The sequence below is a fragment of the Euprymna scolopes genome, chromosome 13 (genome assembly GCF_053919585.1).
Source record: "Euprymna scolopes isolate OS-2025 chromosome 13, ASM5391958v1, whole genome shotgun sequence".
Taxonomy (NCBI): domain Eukaryota; kingdom Metazoa; phylum Mollusca; class Cephalopoda; order Sepiida; family Sepiolidae; genus Euprymna; species Euprymna scolopes.
The window spans coordinates 104395192-104415825 of NC_136494.1; the positions used below are offsets into that span (position 1 = coordinate 104395192).

General features: G+C 33.8%; 2 protein-coding genes across 4 annotated transcripts in view; one reads left to right on the plus strand and one right to left on the minus strand.

Moving 5' to 3' along the window:
• The window catches only part of LOC145292134 (FAST kinase domain-containing protein 5, mitochondrial-like), a 44277-nt gene extending 41646 nt beyond the window's left edge, over positions 1-2631 (minus strand). Inside the window, exon 1 of the mRNA XM_080138245.1 lies at positions 2459-2631. Within this exon, the coding sequence (XP_079994371.1) occupies positions 2459-2482 (24 nt within the window). The 5' untranslated portion in view covers positions 2483-2631. The remainder of the gene's footprint in view (positions 1-2458) is intronic.
• Positions 2580-19697, plus strand: LOC145292135 (uncharacterized). 3 transcript variants are annotated; one of them, XM_080138252.1, is made up of 3 exons: positions 2580-2722; positions 7461-7907; positions 17974-19697. In XM_080138252.1, the coding sequence occupies exons 2-3, from the start codon at positions 7608-7610 to the stop codon at positions 19540-19542; spliced, it is 1869 nt and encodes a 622-aa protein (XP_079994378.1). In that variant the 5' UTR covers positions 2580-2722; positions 7461-7607; the 3' UTR covers positions 19543-19697. The 3 variants fall into 3 exon arrangements, with proteins under 3 accessions (XP_079994378.1, XP_079994376.1, XP_079994377.1); XM_080138250.1 differs by having other exon boundaries at positions 2668-2787; positions 17974-19696; XM_080138251.1 differs by lacking the exon at positions 2580-2722 and adding an exon at positions 7153-7308.
• The last annotated feature ends 937 nt before the right edge of the window (positions 19698-20634 follow it).

The window sequence follows — 20634 nt, forward strand, 5'->3', positions numbered from 1 at the left end:
TTGAAATGAACATTTTGCAATTCAACTTGTATGTATGTATGCGTTATTCACCCATCCAAACAGAGATTTTGCTCGTTTATAAACCATCTTTGATATATGATTACTATTTCCTGTTAATTTCAATGTTATATGACTAGTAGTTTAAGAGCTTATCGGTTAAATATTCACACACAAACAGAGACACAGACACACATACATCATGTTTTGTTAAAAAGCAAGGATAATTCTTGTTTGCTTCTCTTGTGATCCGTTATTTCCATTTGGCGAGTCAATGTTCGAACGTTCTGTTTGAGTGTAAAAAGAAATTTGCCGCCTTCAGGTGCATGATGAATTAAAAAAGATGTTTTGTTTATATAGATTAGTTTTTTCTGGATCGTTGTTGAATGTAATTATATGTATTTATCTTCTCTATCTTTGTTACCTGGTGTTAGATTAGGCTGTCTGAAGATACTGACACCCTGACCTAAAATGCACCAAATATTAATGTTTTTTTCTTTTCCTTTTGCAAAACTTAATCATTTTCTGCAAAACCCCAAATAAAAACAACAATTTCTCTCTACAAAACCAAACCAAACCAAACAACATGAATAAAGAACTTGAAGAATAAAACCTTTTTTTTCCAAAATTACTGGATTCGGCATTAAATAACTCCAAAAGGATTGAAGACAATCAAAAAACAACCAAACCAATTCAAGATAAAAATATAAATGTCGTTATTTTACTTTTTTTTTTAATCCAATTTAGATGCTGTGAAATTATATCTGTATGGCAAAATTATTATGGTCGTTCAGAAGTGTTTTTTATCTTGGTGATACAATTGGAACAGAGAGTGAAGCAGATGCTAATTTGGCTGTAAGAATTATGAGGAATTGATGCTGGAATGATAGCAGTGGATCGAATAAGTTCAGGGAATGCCTGCCATTACTAACTAGCAAAGCCTTATCAGTCAAATAAGAGAAGAGTCTATCAGGCATGTGTATGCAGTGTGATGATCTATGGAAGTGAAAACTGGCCAATTAGGGTTGAGGACATGTGTTGCATGTGGACAAATGATACGAGAATGAGACGGTGGATGTGTAATGTGAGTCTTAAAGACAGGATTAGATCTAATAACTCCAGGAAGATTAAATCTGCACAGTATAGGGAGATGGTATGACCATGTTGAAAGAATGAATGAGAGTTCTTGGGTTAGCAGATGTAAAGTAATTATGGTAGCAGGTTGAGTTTACAGAGAAACACCAAGGAAAGGAAAGGAAAGCATGGGGGGGGGGTGATAAGAATGGGAATGAGAAAAAGAAGGATAAAAAAGACCTGGGCAGTGATAATAGATTAGTTTGAAAGTTGATTTCTAAAAGCCATGCAATGCATGCCAGCATGTAGAGTGATCGTTAACTTGATGATTTTTTTTTTTATTATTATTACATTTTCACCCCAAACAAGGCACGTTGCCACTTTGATGTAGGGGGCTTCTATCAGGGACGTAAGTTGCAGAGGTACTTTGTAGGGAGTTTAGTAGCAAGATGTCTGTTCACATTATACTTGAACTTCTGCATGTCAGTACAGTTGGGTAAGCAGGAACCCGGAAGAGAATTCCAAAGTCCTGCAGTTCTGGGGAAGAAGCTATTAGAGTAAAAGGCTTTCTTACATCTAGGAATCTCAACTGTATAGGCGCGGTACAGCATCACAAAGAAGATCACTGTGTACACAAAAAAAAAAAATTACTACAGCCAAGAAAGATTTCTCTCTCTCTGAATGCAGACAGAACAAATACTACAACTTGATTCTATCCGAAAGATTGAGTAATTTATTTACCTGCCTTTCACAACAATAAAGACGTAAGTCTAGTCATAGTGAGAAATCAAGCCCTCTCCTTCTCAAATAAAGAGGACCCTCTAGATATTATGTTTTCTCCCAACTCTCATTTGAGTGATGATGTCATCATTTTGTGACGTCATCCACTGTTCATCGTTATCCCCCATATGTTTTAATGAATGATCATTCTTTAGTGTCATAAACATTTATGATATCATCATTAATGTACTACCTGTAATGATCTATGGAAGTGAAACATGAGCTCTTACAACTCATCAAAGTGAAATCTTGGCAGTAGCACAAAGGAAGATAGAGAGGATAATGTTAGGCAAGACAGAAAGATAAACATCTGGATCCGCCAACAAACAAGAGTTATTGATATCAATACTGCCATCAAAACATCCAAACACAGATGGGTAGAGCACATAGCCAGACAACATGATAACAGATGGTCCATCAGGACAATGGAATGGACACCTTGTGTACATAAGAGGACAAAGGGAAAACCAAGAGCAAGATGGGGGACGACCTGATAAAGCACATGGGTCCCACATGGCAGCGGATAGCTCGGGACAGAGACGCCTAAAGTCCAGGGAAGGGTTCCTCATTGAGTGATAAAACCCTTATTGATTGATTGATTGCTTACGATGTGATCCCTTTGTGACGTCATCCAGTGTGCACGGATAAATAGAAAAGATCCACAGTTTTAGTATAGTCGTATCTAGCTATAGATAAATGGATAAAGATCAGTAACAGTCAGCAGTTCCTGTGAGAGATGGTTAGACGAAGTGGATCTGCTTTTAAACAAGCATACATGTTCACAGCTCTTGACAACTATAATTTATCCATTATGATGTCACGCTGTTTTTGGCAACTACCATTCATCTTTTATGACAGCATCCATTTTCAAGTAAATATATATCTTTTTTGATAATAATGGTGACAAGCAAGGAAAGATCACCTATGACCCGTTAGGTTAGTATGTATTATATATATATATTACTAGCAGGCTGCCCAACATTGCCCAGTTGTAAAATATGCTTAAATATGATATTTCAATTCATGCAGATTTCATAATTATTATTATAGAGCCAATTCTCTATTGATAATATTATATTGTACCCAATATATAGTAGTGATTTCAGAAGTAAAAAAACTAAAAAAACAATAAAATAAAATAACTTGGGTGCTATTAGCTAGAATCGAAACCAAAACATTTAGCACTCTAACCTTAATTGTCACCATTTGAGCTATTGTCAGATGAATAAGAAATAGTTAAAAATGAATTGACTTTAACATATAAATGTATATTTGTGCATCTGTACAAGAGCATTTTAAGTCGACTTACACTTGCCAAGTTCCAAATTTTTCAATTTTTACCCCTTAACAGCTATTTTTACCTGTTTTATATATATAATAGAATAATGGATAATAAATAGCTAAAAATAAATTAACATTAACATACAAATGTATATATATTTGCACATGCTTAGAAGAGCAGTTTAAAGTCGACTTATGCTTGACAAGTTCTAATCCTTTTAGTTTTGACCCCTTCACCACTATTTTGACCCTTTAGCCACTATTTTAATCAGGTAAAGACCAATAAATAAATGTTCCACAAAAATGCAACGATTTGACCAACCTCATGTTACTCTGTGACCTTGTGTTTCAGAGGAGATGCACTTTGAAAAATGGAGGCAGACAGACATACAGACTCACAAACATAGTAAGCTTTATATATATATATATATATATATATATATATATATATATATATATATATATATATATACAGATTAAATACTAGATTACCCGTGACCTCTCTAACTATGGAATAGTGAGTATATTAATTTGGGACGCTAAAAACGTACATGGTTTTTATTATTTCCCGTTTTATATCGTTTTGATTAGAAATCTTTAAAAAGTAATAATACAGAAATGTAAGAAAAAAAAATGAAATACATAAAAGAACGATTTGTAAAATGTCGATGTAAAAAACAAAAACAAAAGGCAGTTACAGTTTTGTTTTTATTCATTTACACATGCGCATCGTAAACCAAAAGCGGATGGACGTTGGAATTCTATTCCGAGTCCCTGCTTCCCCAACTGTACTGTTCAAGTGTAACGTGAACCGACATCTTGCAGCCCAACTCCCTACATAGTATCCCAGTAACTTATGTCCCTGATAGTAGCCCCTTACACCAAAGTGGCAATGTGCCTTGTTTGGGGTGAAAATATAATTATATATATATATATATATATATATATATATATATATATATATATATATATATATATATATAATTAAAATTTTGTATACTTTCCTTACAGGTTTATAAGTTTTTTTTTAAATTTGAAAAATTGAAAAATTGAATAAATTTTCACTATCAAGATTTTTTATTTTATATTATACTAACAAAAGTACCCGTCGTTGACTTTTCAAAAACAGCCTACAGAAAATGGACTCTGATTTATTAAAGTATGATAGATTATGAAAAGGAAGGGTTGTAAAGAGATTGCTTCGAATTTGGGGGTATCAAAACCAAAGCAAAATATGATGAAAGTAAAAATAAAATAGATAAACTCCATAATTTATTATACCACCCCTGTTCACACTGAAACACTTATCACAATATTCTGTGGATCTATATTAAAAAACCTTGTTAAACTTTGTGACATATTTCCATTCTATGGAAGTCAGGTGCGAACGAACACCCCATAATTTCATTATACCATATTTCTTCAAACTGAAACATAATTATCAAAGTATACTTATGCAGATAGATATGAAAAGTCTTTATTAAAGTTTGTGCCTATTTCCATTCTATGGAGGCCAGGCGTGAACGCAGACCCCACAATTTTATTATACCATCCCTATTTAAGTTAAAACATACTTATCAAAGTATTATTATGTACATCTATATAAAAAACACTTGTAAACGTTTTTTTTTTTTTAATTTTTAAATTTTTTATTTCCATACTTTGTGGATCAGGCGTGTACACAGACCCCACAACTTTAATAAATCATCATTATGCCAGATTAAACATACACATTCCTGTGTCTCGATACATCTTCTATCATTATATGTGATCAGTTTTCTATAATAGTCAACCATATAGGAGCCCATTCGTGACCAGACACACACAGACGTTCAGCTTTATATTATATATATATATATATATATATATATATATATATATATATATATATATATATATATATATATATATATATATATATATATAAATAGATAGATAGATAGATTGCATATTTATATTTAAATCAGTTTTTTTTTTTTTTACTCCACAGTGTTAAATTACATTTAATTGTAAGGAAAACATGTTAAACTAAGTTAAAACAAAAAAAATATTGTTAACCTTGTGTATGTTTTGAATAGCAGCAGTGGCTTTTAATAGCGGACTTAAGACAGGATGGCCATGAAATAGGTAAGCAGACGAATTTTGGAAACCGGAAGTCACAAACCGGATGAACGATTTAAACGCCCAAGCAAGCTGATCTGAGTTTTATAATTATATAGATTTGAAAAGTGCAAAATGTTTTCATAAATATTTGAAAATTTCAAATTATGGCTGCTACTGTTTGTTCTTTTTTTTTTTTTTTTTTTAAATCAGTCAAATTTCAGCATTAAGCTCACTCAGGATTGTCTGGTAGCAACTATTTGTTTCAGGTGTTTACCCTTGACACTGAGAAAAGCAAGACTCAGTAGTTGTATACAAAGTCGGGGAAAGTTTGGCACAAGACACACAAAGAAATAGCACAGAAACAACATTGCCACTTTCACTCCATTGATTGGAGGTTCCACACTTAACACATTTTTGCTTGCTACATGCATCTATATATTAATATGATAATGCGTGTGTTATTTTCTGTGTCATGCTTACATCCGGGTCGTTTAATTGTTATGTACTTACATTTCTTGTCATAAATAATTTTATCATGAATTCTTAATAAGTTTTAGTTTCAGTTTCAATTATAACTAAGGGCACTCCAGTAATCTATTTTTTTTATAAATAATTTTATCAAGTATTCTTCATAAGTTTTGGTTTTGGTTTCGATTATGACTGAAGGAACTCAAGTTGTATATATATATGCATATATTTTTTTCATAAGTTTTTATTTCAGTTTCGATTCAAGCTAATGCACCCAAGTCATATGGATATATTTTTTTATTTTTGAAATCGCAACTTTATAATATACAAAAATCGATAGAACATTAACTCTATAATAATATATACAAAATCTGCAAGAATTAAAATATCATATATAAACGTACTTTATGGCCAGGCGTTCATGCTAGCTTAGACAAATATTTTGTGGTTTTAACAAAAAAGCTACAATAATATCAGAGCATATCCATTTACACTGCACATTTACAGAATGCCAACATTAATATATTACATATGAATGAGTCCCCTGTGGAATTTCCACAGGTCCCGCAAGTTTGTAATGAATATATTTATCTCCCTTGCATAGCAAGAAGATATGACAAAAGATTGAAGAGAAGGATTTGAAACTACTACCGTAGAAAAAGAGCTCTCTGGCCAAAGAAAAATTGTCTGGGAAACCCCATCAACATCTCCGGTGGAGGCGCCTATGGCAAAGTCTGGAAAGATGGACCTCAAAAATGACAGAGACTCTGCCAATCTGATTTTGGTGTTAACTAGCTGCTTCTTAAAAAAAGATGTGTTTTTATTGTTTTTTTTTTGTTTGCTTTTTTTTTTGCAAGAAGCAAAGTGCAGTGTCTGTTTTGTTGCTGCACTTCTTTTTCTATATTTGTTTAGGGAAGAAGAAATCCCTCTAGACAGAGACAATTTTTATTTTTGTTCTAATCCAGAGTGTCTCGTTTTGGGAGTAAGATTTTCCCCACATTAAAACACTGACCTTGTGTCTAACTCTGCCTTTGTGGGGAGGCAAATAAATAGGAACAAAGGGTGGCAAAGATGGGTGGAGGTGCAGAGGGAAACCCTTACTAAAAGCACATCGTTCCATTCACACCGATTTTAAGGTATCTCAGACATGTCTGGTTGTGGTGCCTATCCCTTGCGGACTCGCTGATTTTGATGTCTCACATCCACTACACGTCACTTCTGCTAACTTATCTCATTACAGGTGATTGTCCCAAAGGGTTAACTACCTGAAATCCTGTTGACCCCTGCATCATGTTTATATGATAAATCTGTTTATAAACATAATTCCCTAATCATTAATAGTGTAACATCGCAGGAACAAACAAACAAAGGAAACAAATAAGAAATCCAACTTGGGTTTTCTTTCTGTTTTTTTCTGTTTTAGCAAAAAGGCATTTATTACCATTATTTTCCAAACAAAGCCTGATTCTTGTATTTTTTTTTTTTTATTTTTCATTTCGTCTGCCATGAGATGAACAACCGCCCTCCCCACCAGCTTAAAATCTCTCATGACACCAGCTTAAAATCTCTCATCGCCACTGCAGGTCCACACATCCATCTCACTAGGCACGCATTTTCCTTTCTACTTATGCTGGCATTAGCCAGCCATTTCTTGCTTTTGACTTTACACGTCCATCTTCTCCGGTGTGGACTTTGATTCCCCCAATACACCATTTGTAAAGTAAGTCTGATTTTTGTGTATCGTCTTTTTATTTCAGTCAACCAGCAAATTAATTTAAAAGGGCACCATGAAGTCTTTTACCTGAGGGATTAAAAATGCCTGACCGACAAAACTGAAATCCAACGACAACAAAATTGATACAGTCACAAAAATAAACAACATTTCTGCACCCATCTCTCCAGCCATGGCATATATTGGCACAAATTTACAGATAAAACCTGAGTCAGATTCTAAGGAATGGGATAGCAAATCAGATCCAAAGATGGAGGTACCAGATCCAATCAGCACTTTGTTGGATGAAATAAATCAGATAGTGCCAAAGAAAGACCAGTTGGAAGAATTAATTGACAACAAAGAAGTAATGCAAATATTGCTAGAAAAGATGGGGAAGTGGTTCCTTGCTAATATGGATAAAACTTTGGAAATTATCAAAAAAGGCTTGGCAAAAGAGTACATCACATATCAAGAGTTTTGTTGCATAATGGTATGTATTTATTTAATTTTATTAACATTTTTGTCACCATCTATCAAGGCCAAGAGCTATTCAAGGATAAAGGTTAATTGGATAGAACGATTGTATAGCATAATCAGGTTGGCATACCTGTCCTCATTAAATTACTGGTTAAACAACCTTGAGCCTTGTCAGTATCAGATGGGTGGTCATTTGAGAATACCAAGGGCAATATGTGAGAGGACGTCAACGCCTTGCTGCAAAAACTGCAAAACCAAACGTTGTCATCTCCTCTGACCAAGATGTGATTGATGAGGGCTTGTGAATTTAATATTACTAGAAACTTCCTACTTCAAAGGAAGCCAGTTTAATTTGCCTAGGATAAATACTGCTTTATTCATTTTTCATTTGATTCTTCCTTTTTCGATGGAATAGTTGTCAGCCGAAATTGATCGATGCAATGAACCAAGTTTGGTTACTTATAGGATAGTTCATGACGAATACTTGTTGGCATTGGGTTTGAAGAAACTATATTTTAGTCTGCAGGGAAGTAGAGATGAGAAGTCAATCTCTGTCCTATCGCCTCAATGTTGCATCCCTGTGGCTGCTTTACTTCAAGGAAATGTCATCTGACAAACTTGTAGCACTTATGTCCCCTTGATGTAAATATCCATGACTAACCTGGCAAGCAGCAAAATCTCACCCTTTCACTGTAGAGGTGTCTAGATGCCGGAAAGTTGTTAACTCTAATAGTTTCTTCCTTCAAACTTATATCCAAGTGACAATATACCTTGTTTGAGGTAAATAAGAGTTGAAAGAAAAACGTTTCAGTAACATTCACTTTAAGATCTTTATGTTTCATAGTTTTCCTCCATTTTTAATTTAACAAGTAGACCTTCCACTGAATAAGAGCTTAAAACAAAGACCCGTTGAAATTTCTCTTGATGTTGTTGGGAAGTGAAAAGATTAAAGCTTCTGGGCTTGACCTTTACTCCTGATCTTAAATGGAACAGGTGCATCAAATCTGTTGCCAAGGCCTCTGAAAAAATGGTGGGATCCTTTTATCGATCCAGTAGATATCTCACTGTTGATACAATTCTCTATCTATATAAGAGCCAGGTACGTCCAAGGATGGAATACTGTTGCCACATCTGGGCAGGAGCTGCTAGAAAGAACATGTCCTGCCTTGATAGAGTTCAAAATAGACTTCGTAGCCTCGTAGGAGATATCCTTTTCTCTTCCCTGCAACCTCTATCTCACAGAAGAGATGTTGTGAGTTTGTCTCTACTGTATCGTTATTTTCATGGAAAGTGTTCGACTGAGCTTCAGTCTATGGTTCCCCCTCGCCAAACTTTCACAAGAAACACTTGTCTAGCTGAAAATACTATCAATAATTCCCCCCACTTGTTATCTGTGCCTAAACCTAAATGTAGATTCCATGAACAAAGCTTCTTTCTTAGAACTGCACGTCTGTGGAATTGTCTCCCGTTTTCCTGCTTTCCGGCTGACTACAATATGGTTGTCTTCAAGTCTAATGTAAACAAGTTCCTAATGGAGCCGTTCCACTTGTTAACAAATTTACCGAATTTCCATTACTAACGATTACTATATTGTCCAATTTCTACTGTACACTCTTTAACCCTTATCGTCGAGTGGCCGCTTGGCCTTGATAAGTGGTGATGCCTATGTAAAAAAAAAAAAAAAAAAAACTCCGACTAACTTGACAAGCAACAAAATCCCATGCCCTCACTGTAGATGCTGGAGAACCTTCCACTCTGAATGTTTCTTTCCTTGAATTTTTAGACTTTGGAATTCCCTCCCTGTACCTAGTTTCCCTACCTGTACTAACATGTAGAAATTTAAGTGTAAAATGAACAGATCTCGCTGCCCAACTCCCTACTTAGAATGTCTCTGTTAGCATGGTCTCTAGTTCACAGTTTTTTTTACTCACTTTCACTCCAAACAAGGCATGTTCTCACTTAGGCGTAAGAAGCTATTAATTGGGACCATGACTAAGGAAGATTGAGATGCTGGTTTATGTTACATTTGAACTTCTCATATCAGTACACTTAGGGAAGTAGGTAGCAGGAAGGGAATTCTAAAGTCTAGCTGTTCTAGAGAAGAAGCTATTAAAATAGAAAGCTTTCTGGCATTTAGGGACCTTAACAGTGAAGGGGTGTGATTTTGCTCCTAAGTGGGTTTGTTGGAAATATGTATATGGAGGGGGTACAAGTGCAATGAGTTCATCAGAGCACATTCCATTAAAATAATTGTAAAACAGGGACAGGGATGCAACATTGCAGCGACGGGACAGGGGTTGGCACCTAGTTGACAGTGTGGGATCTATTAGATTGGAGACCCTTTTTTTGGACCTTATCCAAGAGGGAGAGACTAGTGGTAGGTGCATCAGCCCAGAAGTGGCAACAGTACTTCATACACAGACTGAATATGCTGGTGCCTTACTTTTCCTTTGACAGTAATGCTGTCCTGTAACCCTAATCCCAAAAATACCTTGTCCAAATTGGAATTCCTAAAGTAACTCTCCAAACCTGGTAATCCCTAAAATGGAAACTCTCCAAATACTTTTTCTGAATTTTTGCGATGAGGATTAGTTATTAATATTATTTGGATTTTTCTTCTCTATATTAATAAAGTAACCGCAGTACTATCAAAAAATAATAATGTCTCCCTCGTGAAAGTCCGTTGCCTCTGATTGATTGCCCACTAATTCGCTTATTCTGGAATTAGATCATTCTAAACGAACAGTTCAGAACATTGTAATAACATTCACTTTTTCTTATTTTGACATTCTATATTCTTTTTGGACTTATGCAATTACTGAAGTGCACTGAAATAATAATGTGATTATTTATAAACTCATTACAAATGTGAGGAGGGGATAGTGTTTTGCAACTATTGCATACTTTAACCGAACAAATTAATAACAGATACTGTAAAGCTTAAATTAAAATTTTTAAAGATTACTGCGATAAAGTAATTGCATTGTGATTCATAATAATCAAAAACAGAAAATTAAATACTGGTAACCTTAAAATTATCCTAATTTTTCATAAATACTAGCAACTTATTTTTAACAATTCAGCTTGTTAGCATACATATAAAGAATATACATAACGTCTTTTGACACTCGATAATCACACAAACATATAAAATTTAATCAACTTCTAAACATAATGCAATTCTCCTAAAAAACCTATATAGCATTTTTGTAGTCTTGATAATCGATCAAAATTTTAACAAATTAAATACTGGAACCCTTAAACTTTTACTACAGTGAGCTCTAACAAAAGTTTTAAGAATTATAGGCATTTTAATACGCATTGCTAACTCTTTCTTTGCACAGTTAGAACTACTATAAAATGTAAACAAACACATATTGCTCTTTTCTTGCACAGACAGAACATCTCAAAATGTAAACACAGCATTGATTTGGGAATTTAAATATGCACAAAATACCGATATGCCACTACCCCTCCCCCCCAAACGACCATAAAAAAATTTCTTTTGTGGGTGCCAATATTTTCTGGCCAATTATCGAGACTTCAAAAATATTATCTTTGTTCGTTGTTTTCTTATACATACATGTTACCATACTCAAACTATTACAGTATTATTTAGAAAACCTTTTCTTCACATACATATAGTGTTTTGTAATTATTCTGTACTTTCACCTAACAAATTAAAAAAGATGATGTAAAACTGGAATTTAATTTAAAACTATTTGTGGAAGTTTTGATTCCCCCCAACCTCAAAAAAAGTATACAAAGAAGAAAAACAATGGCTGACTTGAAAGATACTGCCATCAGTAGAAGGCAGTTATCTACCACTGATTTTGATTAATCTAAGGAGTTAATATACAGTGAGAATCCCTACCTTCAAAAACTTCTGTTTTTACTTATTATTATTTTTCTAATTGACCATTTTTCATAAATTTTGGAGTTATACTGATATAGTCGTGACAAATTAGTACATAAAATTATTTCCCCTTAAATGCCTGCAGATTATTGCCCCCAAGCCAGTACTAATCGCCAGTAAACAAAAGTGCTGACAATCACAGACAGTGGCTTCCACTAGCTGCTACTGGAAAACAATGCCAGACAGTGGAAGCCAGATTATTTTATTTGGGCCATGGCTGCCAGTGTCTGCTATTTTCTAGGGACAAGAGTGGCCACCAGCAACAACCGTAGTTTAATTTGTTTTCGAGGGGGGGGGGTGTCCTTTAATGATTCTGTTCTAGATATGTGCCATGCTTCCACCGGGCAACGCTGGTTAACAGGTCCTGCTAGTTAAGAAATATATAGACATACACATCCCGCACCTTCATGTCTGTTTATCCACTGAACATTTTCTACTAAAACACAAGTTTGTATAAACTTTTCCCAAATGAACATTTATGACTAAAAATGACTTGTATATTGATGTAAAATTATAGTTATATCAACGTTTTGTTATTTAATCATGTTTTCCTTGATTTTTCATTTACAAAACTCTGTTTATGTATTTAGTTAGCACTTGATAATATTTCAATATTTCATTCATGTCCATTTTAATTTGCATGTACGTTGTTTATCTCTGTATCCTTCCTTTGCTATTCATAACATTTATAGCCACATTTTATTACTTATATTAATTGCTGACGTGGTTCTTGGTAAAATTCACAAAATGTTAATGTTGCCTAAAATAGCACTACTAAGGCCAAGAGCCACGCCATAAGTCTTCTGCAGTTGATGATTCCATCCTTACTACAGGATAATAATAACTTAATAACCAAGAATAATTAACATTTCTACTTTGTCATAATTGATGGAACAAGAAGAATCTACCCGTATGGATTAAATAAAAAATTCAGTTTGGAATTCTGTAAAATTTCATCAGTTCAAAGATACATCTAAAGAATGCTGAGGATACATTGATCGAAATGTTTTGAAAATAACAACTAAGATGAGAATAATAGTCCGAATAATCCAGAATAACAGAATAATACAAATTAATAATCTCTATCTTTATAAAGTTAAGAATGTTCGTACATCAGCATGTATCGAATTCACTCCTAAACTAATTAATATATATTATTAGAATTCTTTTTAACACAGTTGTTAAGCATGAGAGATTCAAATGTAGTTTAATTTAATTTTGTGCAACAGAGGTAAAAATGAGGTAGAAATGCTTCATTAAAAATCAGATACTTCCGTTTTTTTTGTTGTTTTTTTTATGAAACAATAGATATTAGGCATCAATTAATAAATATTCTCCAAATTTCAGTTTCTTTGGAGTATTTTCAAAAAATTTTTTTTTTGGGGGGGGGGGTTACAATATGGGCACAATTTCTTATCTGAAAATTCAAATATTTAACATTTGCATTAAATTTGATCCATAGTCATCTGACACCAATAAAGCAAGATTTCTTGAATTTCAATTTCTTAAGAATCTTTAAGCTTAAGCCTTAATGTTTAGGCATTTTCTAGAATCAAAAGCACGCAATGGAATTTGATTAAAATTGAAACAATAAGCATTCTAAGAATAATGTCTAGTATCATTATATCTTGGTTTTAATCTTCGTAAGGGAACATAAAAGTGGTGCAAACATATTTTATCTGGAAAATTAATTTTACTCATCCATGCTATTCTCCTAGTTAATAAATAAATACATAAATCATAATCAAGAAAACGTAGGTCCTCATACAATATTAAAAGCATGTGTTATCCAAGTTAGAGATTGAAAGAAACATGTGTGTTGATGTACTACAAGTAGAATTTATGAATAATGAACACAGAGGCTCATTGATCCAATGATCAAAAAGTATACTGTTCCAGAAAAAATACATTAGCTTTGAACTCATGTTGAAAAGCAGAAATGTCGTTCACATATCCGCTTATGCTGTAGGCAGTGGTGTAATGGTTATTAGCCTCATTTTGGATTTATGATTACATGGTTGTCCACAAATAGGAATAAGTCATTACAATTGTTTGAAATAAGCTTGACAGAATTTGGTCTTACTTTTCAACAGCTTTGTAATGCAATGTTATGTATTTATATATCACTAGCTATTATTGTAGCATAGCATGCATATATAACGCATGTGTAGCATAGTCGTGTGTATATACAAGAGACAATTTTTTTAACGACAACAAATAACATCTTTGTCTGCTTGACACCAGACAAAGGGGAAACATACCTTCTGGAATAAATCTCGTCTTCCTGACAGTAGTCTTTGACGAGAGTCCTGTAATTGAGGGTCTTTTCCTCATACCATAGCACCAAGTTATAATTCGCAGATCATTATTTCCATCTTTCCTTCAAGTTTGTCACATCCCCTTAGTTTTTAGTTGGTCCAGTCAATGATTCCATGGATTGCAGAGACAAAATCTCTTCAAAGCTAATCTCCAGTCAATCTCGACTGACTTTTCTCTCTAACTGTAACCTCTCTTTTACTGGTCTGTGTTTCATGAATATATGATAACTCATTTCTTTTTTTTAGTTATCTTATGTCACCAGTCAGGTCAATCTTATTGTATTGGTAAATTATTACTTTTGTAACTAAAATTCCAAATCTTTTATTATATAAATATTTAACTGGCTTTACTAATTTCTAATCTTTTATTATTATAAATATCCTGTAAATATTTTATTGTTTTAAACTATTTATCTTCTAACACATTCTTCTGTTATCAAAATATTTCACGTCTCAATAACATTGGACATCTTGCAGTTCATCTTTTGTTTCCTATTGGGTAATCTGGCACTGCCCAGGATCCAAAATATCCAACAGCCTTGCAGGCTGGTAATAATCAAAACAAACACAGTGATATAATTAACAAAAAAAATGTATTAACAAAGGTAAGTTACAGAAGTTCACATCATGATTCTGGGGCCATAACTGCTACAATACAGTATTTACTTCCTTTCCACCGCAAGAAGATTGAAAAATGAGGATGGTTTAGCCAGCGGTTCTAAAGAAGAAGCACTTTAGCTTATTAAAAATTATCTGAGTAGCCATCTCAGCATTCCCTGTTCAGGGAGCCTCATGCAGTAATGAACTTACTTCATCTGAAAGATGGAAAATGCGGCCTGAGAAGGTGGGCCCTCTAGGACTATCCAGAATGAATGTCTCAGTCTACCAGGTAAAATACCTCCGAAATGATCCATTTTCTGGTGGACTGATTATCAAGACTGGAACCTCAACTAGCACATGTCTGTGATATCAACCCAGTGGCAAATGAATGACACAGATCGCTACCCTCATGTTTATGAAATGTAACTATATTTATTGTCTCTCGGTAAGTTCATTATTCCCCAAAATGGGTAGATCAGCTTACCTGGTAACACAAGCTCACGGATCCAGCTTAACTTGCTTGCAATCCCTAAGCCCAAACTTGTCATACTCCATACTCCATCATCTCTCTCTCTCTCTCTCTCTCTCTCTTTCTCTCTCTCTCTCTCTCTCTCTCTCTCTCTCTCTGTATATATATATATATATATATATATATATATATATATATATATATATATATATATATTTTTGTATGGACTGGATTCACTTTTCCAGAAATTTTTTATGCAATAAATAAATTTTTTAATCATGAAACCCACACGTGATGGAAGTTAGCATGCAACTGATGCACGAACATAAACAAAGCCCTCATTCACTTGTTGAACCATACATAGACCTATACTTTGAAGACCAGTTTGGCTGACAAACCATAAGAGTAAGAGATATTGTTTTTTGAAAGGCGACTTGAAAGTACAATTTAGCAGTAAAGGGTTAAAATAATTAACTGATCATTATGAATTTTAGAACATGACTGCTAAGTATGAAGGTGAGTAATGTTAGCTATATTTAGTTTGACTCAGTTTTATGCACAGGGGTAAATAGTGGGTGGAATCCCTTTGTGAAAATTCAGGGTGTTTATTCAAATTTGCATTTATACCGGCAATTAAAAGTAAAGAAAATACATAACAAAGATGTCATATTCCAAAAATTACATAAATCGATCACATAGTTGTATTTAAAACTAAGAAAATCAAAATTTATAATTTTTAGCGATTTTACTACTAAACTGTATTGAACATAAGACTGATTTTGATTATTACACTCTGAATTGAGCTGTCTCCTACTTATTTATTTCACTGGATTTAATCATGGCTAACAAAAACACTGCCACTTGCTTAGTCGTAAAATTTGACGTTCTTGAATAAAAAAAAAACTACTTGATCAAATTACATGATTTTTTTTTAATATTTCATCTTTGTTCCATGACTGGTACACACATCATACAGACATTTCTATATTTTCTTTACTTTTAATTTGCGCCATAATTGCCAACTTGAATAAGCACCAAATTCAAATACCTCTGATTTTTGTAAAATTTTAACAATCTGTATTTAAAATTAATTAATAAATATTCCTCAAATTTCATGTTTTTTAATGTTTTTTTTTTTTAAATATTTTAAAAATTTTTAGAGGGCACAATCTTCCATTTTAAAATTTAAATTTTTCAGATTTGCATTAAATTTGATTTATAGTCATATAAACAAGATTTGTTTGTTCGCATTTTTCTCAATAATCACACCTTGGATTTTTTATTGAAATTTTGCACAAACATTAGTCATGGTGAAAGTAAATTTTTGTCAGAACAGATTTTCCAGGATAACTGGTTGCCCTCTTCCAGGCGGCATTATAGAGGTAAAATTGCTCCCAAAACATTCATCCGTTCATTTGTTCGCACTTTCCTTATTAACTATGCCTTGGATTTTTTTAAATATTGCACAAACATTAGTCATGGTAAAAGTAATTTTTGCCAGAACAGATTCTCTAGGATAACTCTGGTTGCCTCTCTAGGGGGCGTTCTGGAGGTAAAATTACACCCAAACCGTTTATTTGGTCACACTTTTCTCAATAACCAAAATAACTCAAAAAAACTTTTGCACAAACATTAGTCATGGGTGAAAGTAAAGTTTTCATTTGTGGAGGGGGATCCCGCATGCTCAGCTTATTATCCATAGTGTGGACACACCACAACAAAATTGATGAATGGAATGAACAAAATTTGGCAATTTGCATTGTTAGCATTATTCGGACTAATATTCTCACCTTGGATGTTATTCTCACATTTCGGCTTATGGAACTTCTAACTTTCAAGTGCATCTTATCAAACTCAGGAATTTATATGAAATTTTAAACCAAGCCGTGTATTTAATTCATGAAGCTAGATTTTTCTTGTTTGGTCAGCTATGAATGTGTAGCAGTCTTAAGTAATTTTCATTTTATTTTAGTTAGTTTCGCCTATGGTTAGGATTGAACCTCCAACCTTCAGAAGATTGTTATTTGTAGCTGATTATTACTTAACGATTTTATCAGTTGTACCCCATTTCCACTTTCTTTTTCCTAAATGGCCATAGGCAATATTCTTGCCAGCTTTTCTGAGAAGCAGAATTAGTTTTTGAGATTATTTTAATTGTTAGTGTCCAGTTTGAACTGAGCCCTTTATCTAATCCACGAGTTCAATTAAAAAATATACAGTTTTTTAGTTAGGCATAAAGATTCTCAAGTTCAAACATATGTATGAAAAAGGCCTAAGATTGCATCAACCGAAACGTTGTGAATTTAAACATAAAGATGGAAACAATAGTCTAAATAATAAAAATTATCAATTCTCATCTCAAAATTTCCAAAAGATTCCCTTCCTGGTAATTGTTTTCTGCCTACCTTTTGGTATTGGTCTTAAAAAGACCAACACTAATAGACATCTCCTATCTTTGCGATACTCATCTTGTGTTCTTGTAAGCTCATTACTAGGGTTAGGACAACAGCATATTCTTTTCATAGTTTTGACTTTCGGGTGTGTATCCCTTCATATCTTATATGCTTTTATATAGAGTGGTGTGGTTCTTGGTTGATTAACTGTGTCTAACTGTGTCAGATATATACTCGAGAGTCAAAGCAATGAAAATAATATGCTGTTGTCATAGCCCTACTCATTATATCTTTGACTGGAGCGATTTCCAGAAACATTTTGTTTTAAATAACTGTTATTTTTTTTTTCCAAATAATTCTTTTTCTTTTTTTAAACAAATCAGATTGATCTATCTGCGCCCTTTCGATGTTTTGAAATATGTGCTGCTGCTCTTAAACTCAATCTCCAGGAAACTGGCATGATTTCCATAGAAGAAATGATGAAGATAATTCCATCTACAATGGATCCGACCATTTGTTATATATGTGGCCTGGGAATGACTAAATCAGGTGACGAGATACCAGTTATAACTGTAAACACACCAGACTTAGTCAAAGCCTCTGATAAAACTGCTTCTAAACCACTGAAGAGTGAACAGTGTGGTCAAATATTTTTGAAACCTAAGAAGAATGATGAAACGGATGATGCCACCACCGGAAAAAAAACTGCTTTCGCCGGTTTAGTTCAAAAGCCAACTCAAGAGGCTTTCTCTGGTTTGGCAAGGAAGCCAACTCAAGGAGCTTTCTCTGGTTTTGCTAGGAAGCCAACTCAAGAAACTTTCTCTGGTCTTGCTAGGAAGCCAACTCAAGAGGCTTTCTCTGGTTTTGCAAGGAAGCCAACTCAAGGAGCTTTCTCTGGTTTTGCTAGGAAGCCAACTCAAGAAGTTTTCTCTGGTTTGAGTAAGAAACCAACTTATATGAGTAAGGCAACTTTTGGAAATAAACTTGAGCTAAAGGGTGGGGGAGAGAAGAAGTTCACAGACCAAAATTCAAAAGATTCAAAATGTCTAAAGAAGCCAACTCAAGCAGCTGCCTCTGGTTTTGTTAGGAAGCTAATTCAAGCATTTTTCTCTGGTTTTATTAGGAAGTCAACTCATATCAATAAGGCAACATTTGAAAATAAACTTGAGCTTAAGGGTGGGGGAGAGAAGAAGTTCACAGATCGAAATTCGAAAGAATCAAAATGCTCACAAAAACCCTTAGCATTCAATCAGTCTTTAAGCATCATGGGAGAAAATAGACCGGTACCAAATAAAGGAAACATTCCATTTCGTTATGAAAAGGAACATTCTTCAAAGTTAAGTGTTGACCAGCTATCAGTAACAAACAAATTTGATCCTGTACAGAAGTTGGACATTCAAAATGAAGACATGGAAGTTAAAAATCAAAGTAATTATGAGGAAATGATCCGCAAGATGACAAAACCTTTTGAAAAATCTGTTCCTGGTATTATTGCAAGTGATACCAATAAATATCCCATGGAAGCTAAAAGTGATCAAATAAAAATTTTAAGTCCATTTGAAATGGAGAATGAAGCAAAATTAACTGCAGCTCTCTTAACGCAACCGATTGTAATAGAGAGATTTGTTTTAGTTCAATTGAAGTTTGTTATCTATTGTGACATTGCCTTTTGCGATTCCCATTTTTCAGTTCTTTTGAACAGTGAAGCTTGTGTGTCCTATTTGGTCCATCGCATCCGAGAGGTGTCTGATGCAAACAGCCAAGAAATTTACCTTTCGCCAAACAGGTTACGTCTTCGTCAGATGTTGCTTCCACATGACCGCAGTTTGAAAGATTGTGGATACCAGGGCTACTGTAAGTCTCACCCGCAGAGAATCACTTTATATTACGATTATGACAAGCATTACAAACCTGGATTCATTGAAATTCTAGATGAAGTGAATGAAAAATAAAGAGAGAAGAAACTTTGGAAAATTCTTGATTCTTTACAACTGCAAATGGTTACAATACATTAAAGAAAAAAGTAGCTTTTGTTAAGATTGGCACTTCTTTGTTTACAAAGCCATTCGTCGGAAGCGGCGTCAGACAAATTTTTAGCTATGGATGACCAACACTGTATGTAATATAGTTTTTTTTAAGCAAATATGAAAATAGAAGTCTTTATTTGAACATTTATAACAAAATTATACCCTTTATGATAAAAATATGTTTATGAACTGTTTTTGTTTTTAATCAAACATCAGCTGTTGGTATTTTTTTAAATCAAAAATAAAAATAAAACTGTTATAAAAAATATTTATGAACTGTTTTTTTTAATCAAACATCAGGTGTTGGTAATTTTTTCACATCAAACATACAGTTTGTAAAAATTTTGTTTATAACAGTTCATAAGCATTGTGACACGTGTTTCGTCATCTTTGACTCATTAGAGTGGCTGATGAGTCGTAGACAATGAATGAAACATGTGTCAGTGGATAATTATATTTTAAAAACAATACATATGCCGCTCCCCATTTGAGAGTACCAAATTGGTCGAAGGGAAAATTATTCCCAATTCGCATTTAGGTATATATATATATATATATATATATATATATATATATATATATATATATATATATATATATATATAAGTGTAAGCCATTTTGAGTTTCAGAACAGTTTCAGATGGTTCGCTGTTACACACAAGTCCTGGGAGGTGACTTGTTTGTAGTAGACAGTTCCACAGAACAAAATATTCTTACCGTGTCGAAACCCGGGAAAGAACATGTGAAATTGCTCCAGAAAAGGTTTAATATTTATGAAGCAATTCTGGTTTCTGATTGGTTGGTAGCAGAACGTTAATTAATTTGATTTGTCAGTTCTTAGCAGCATCCTTTATAAATAGAATCGTCCGACTGTGTGGGATCATACCCCATTACTCGTCTGATGGGGAAGGTCTCCTAGCGGCTTCGGCTGCATGGAGACAGGGTAGTACAAGTCAAGGATTCGTCACTTGACACTCAGCCCAACAGGTGAGGGGCCGGGAACCGGCCCAGTACCTG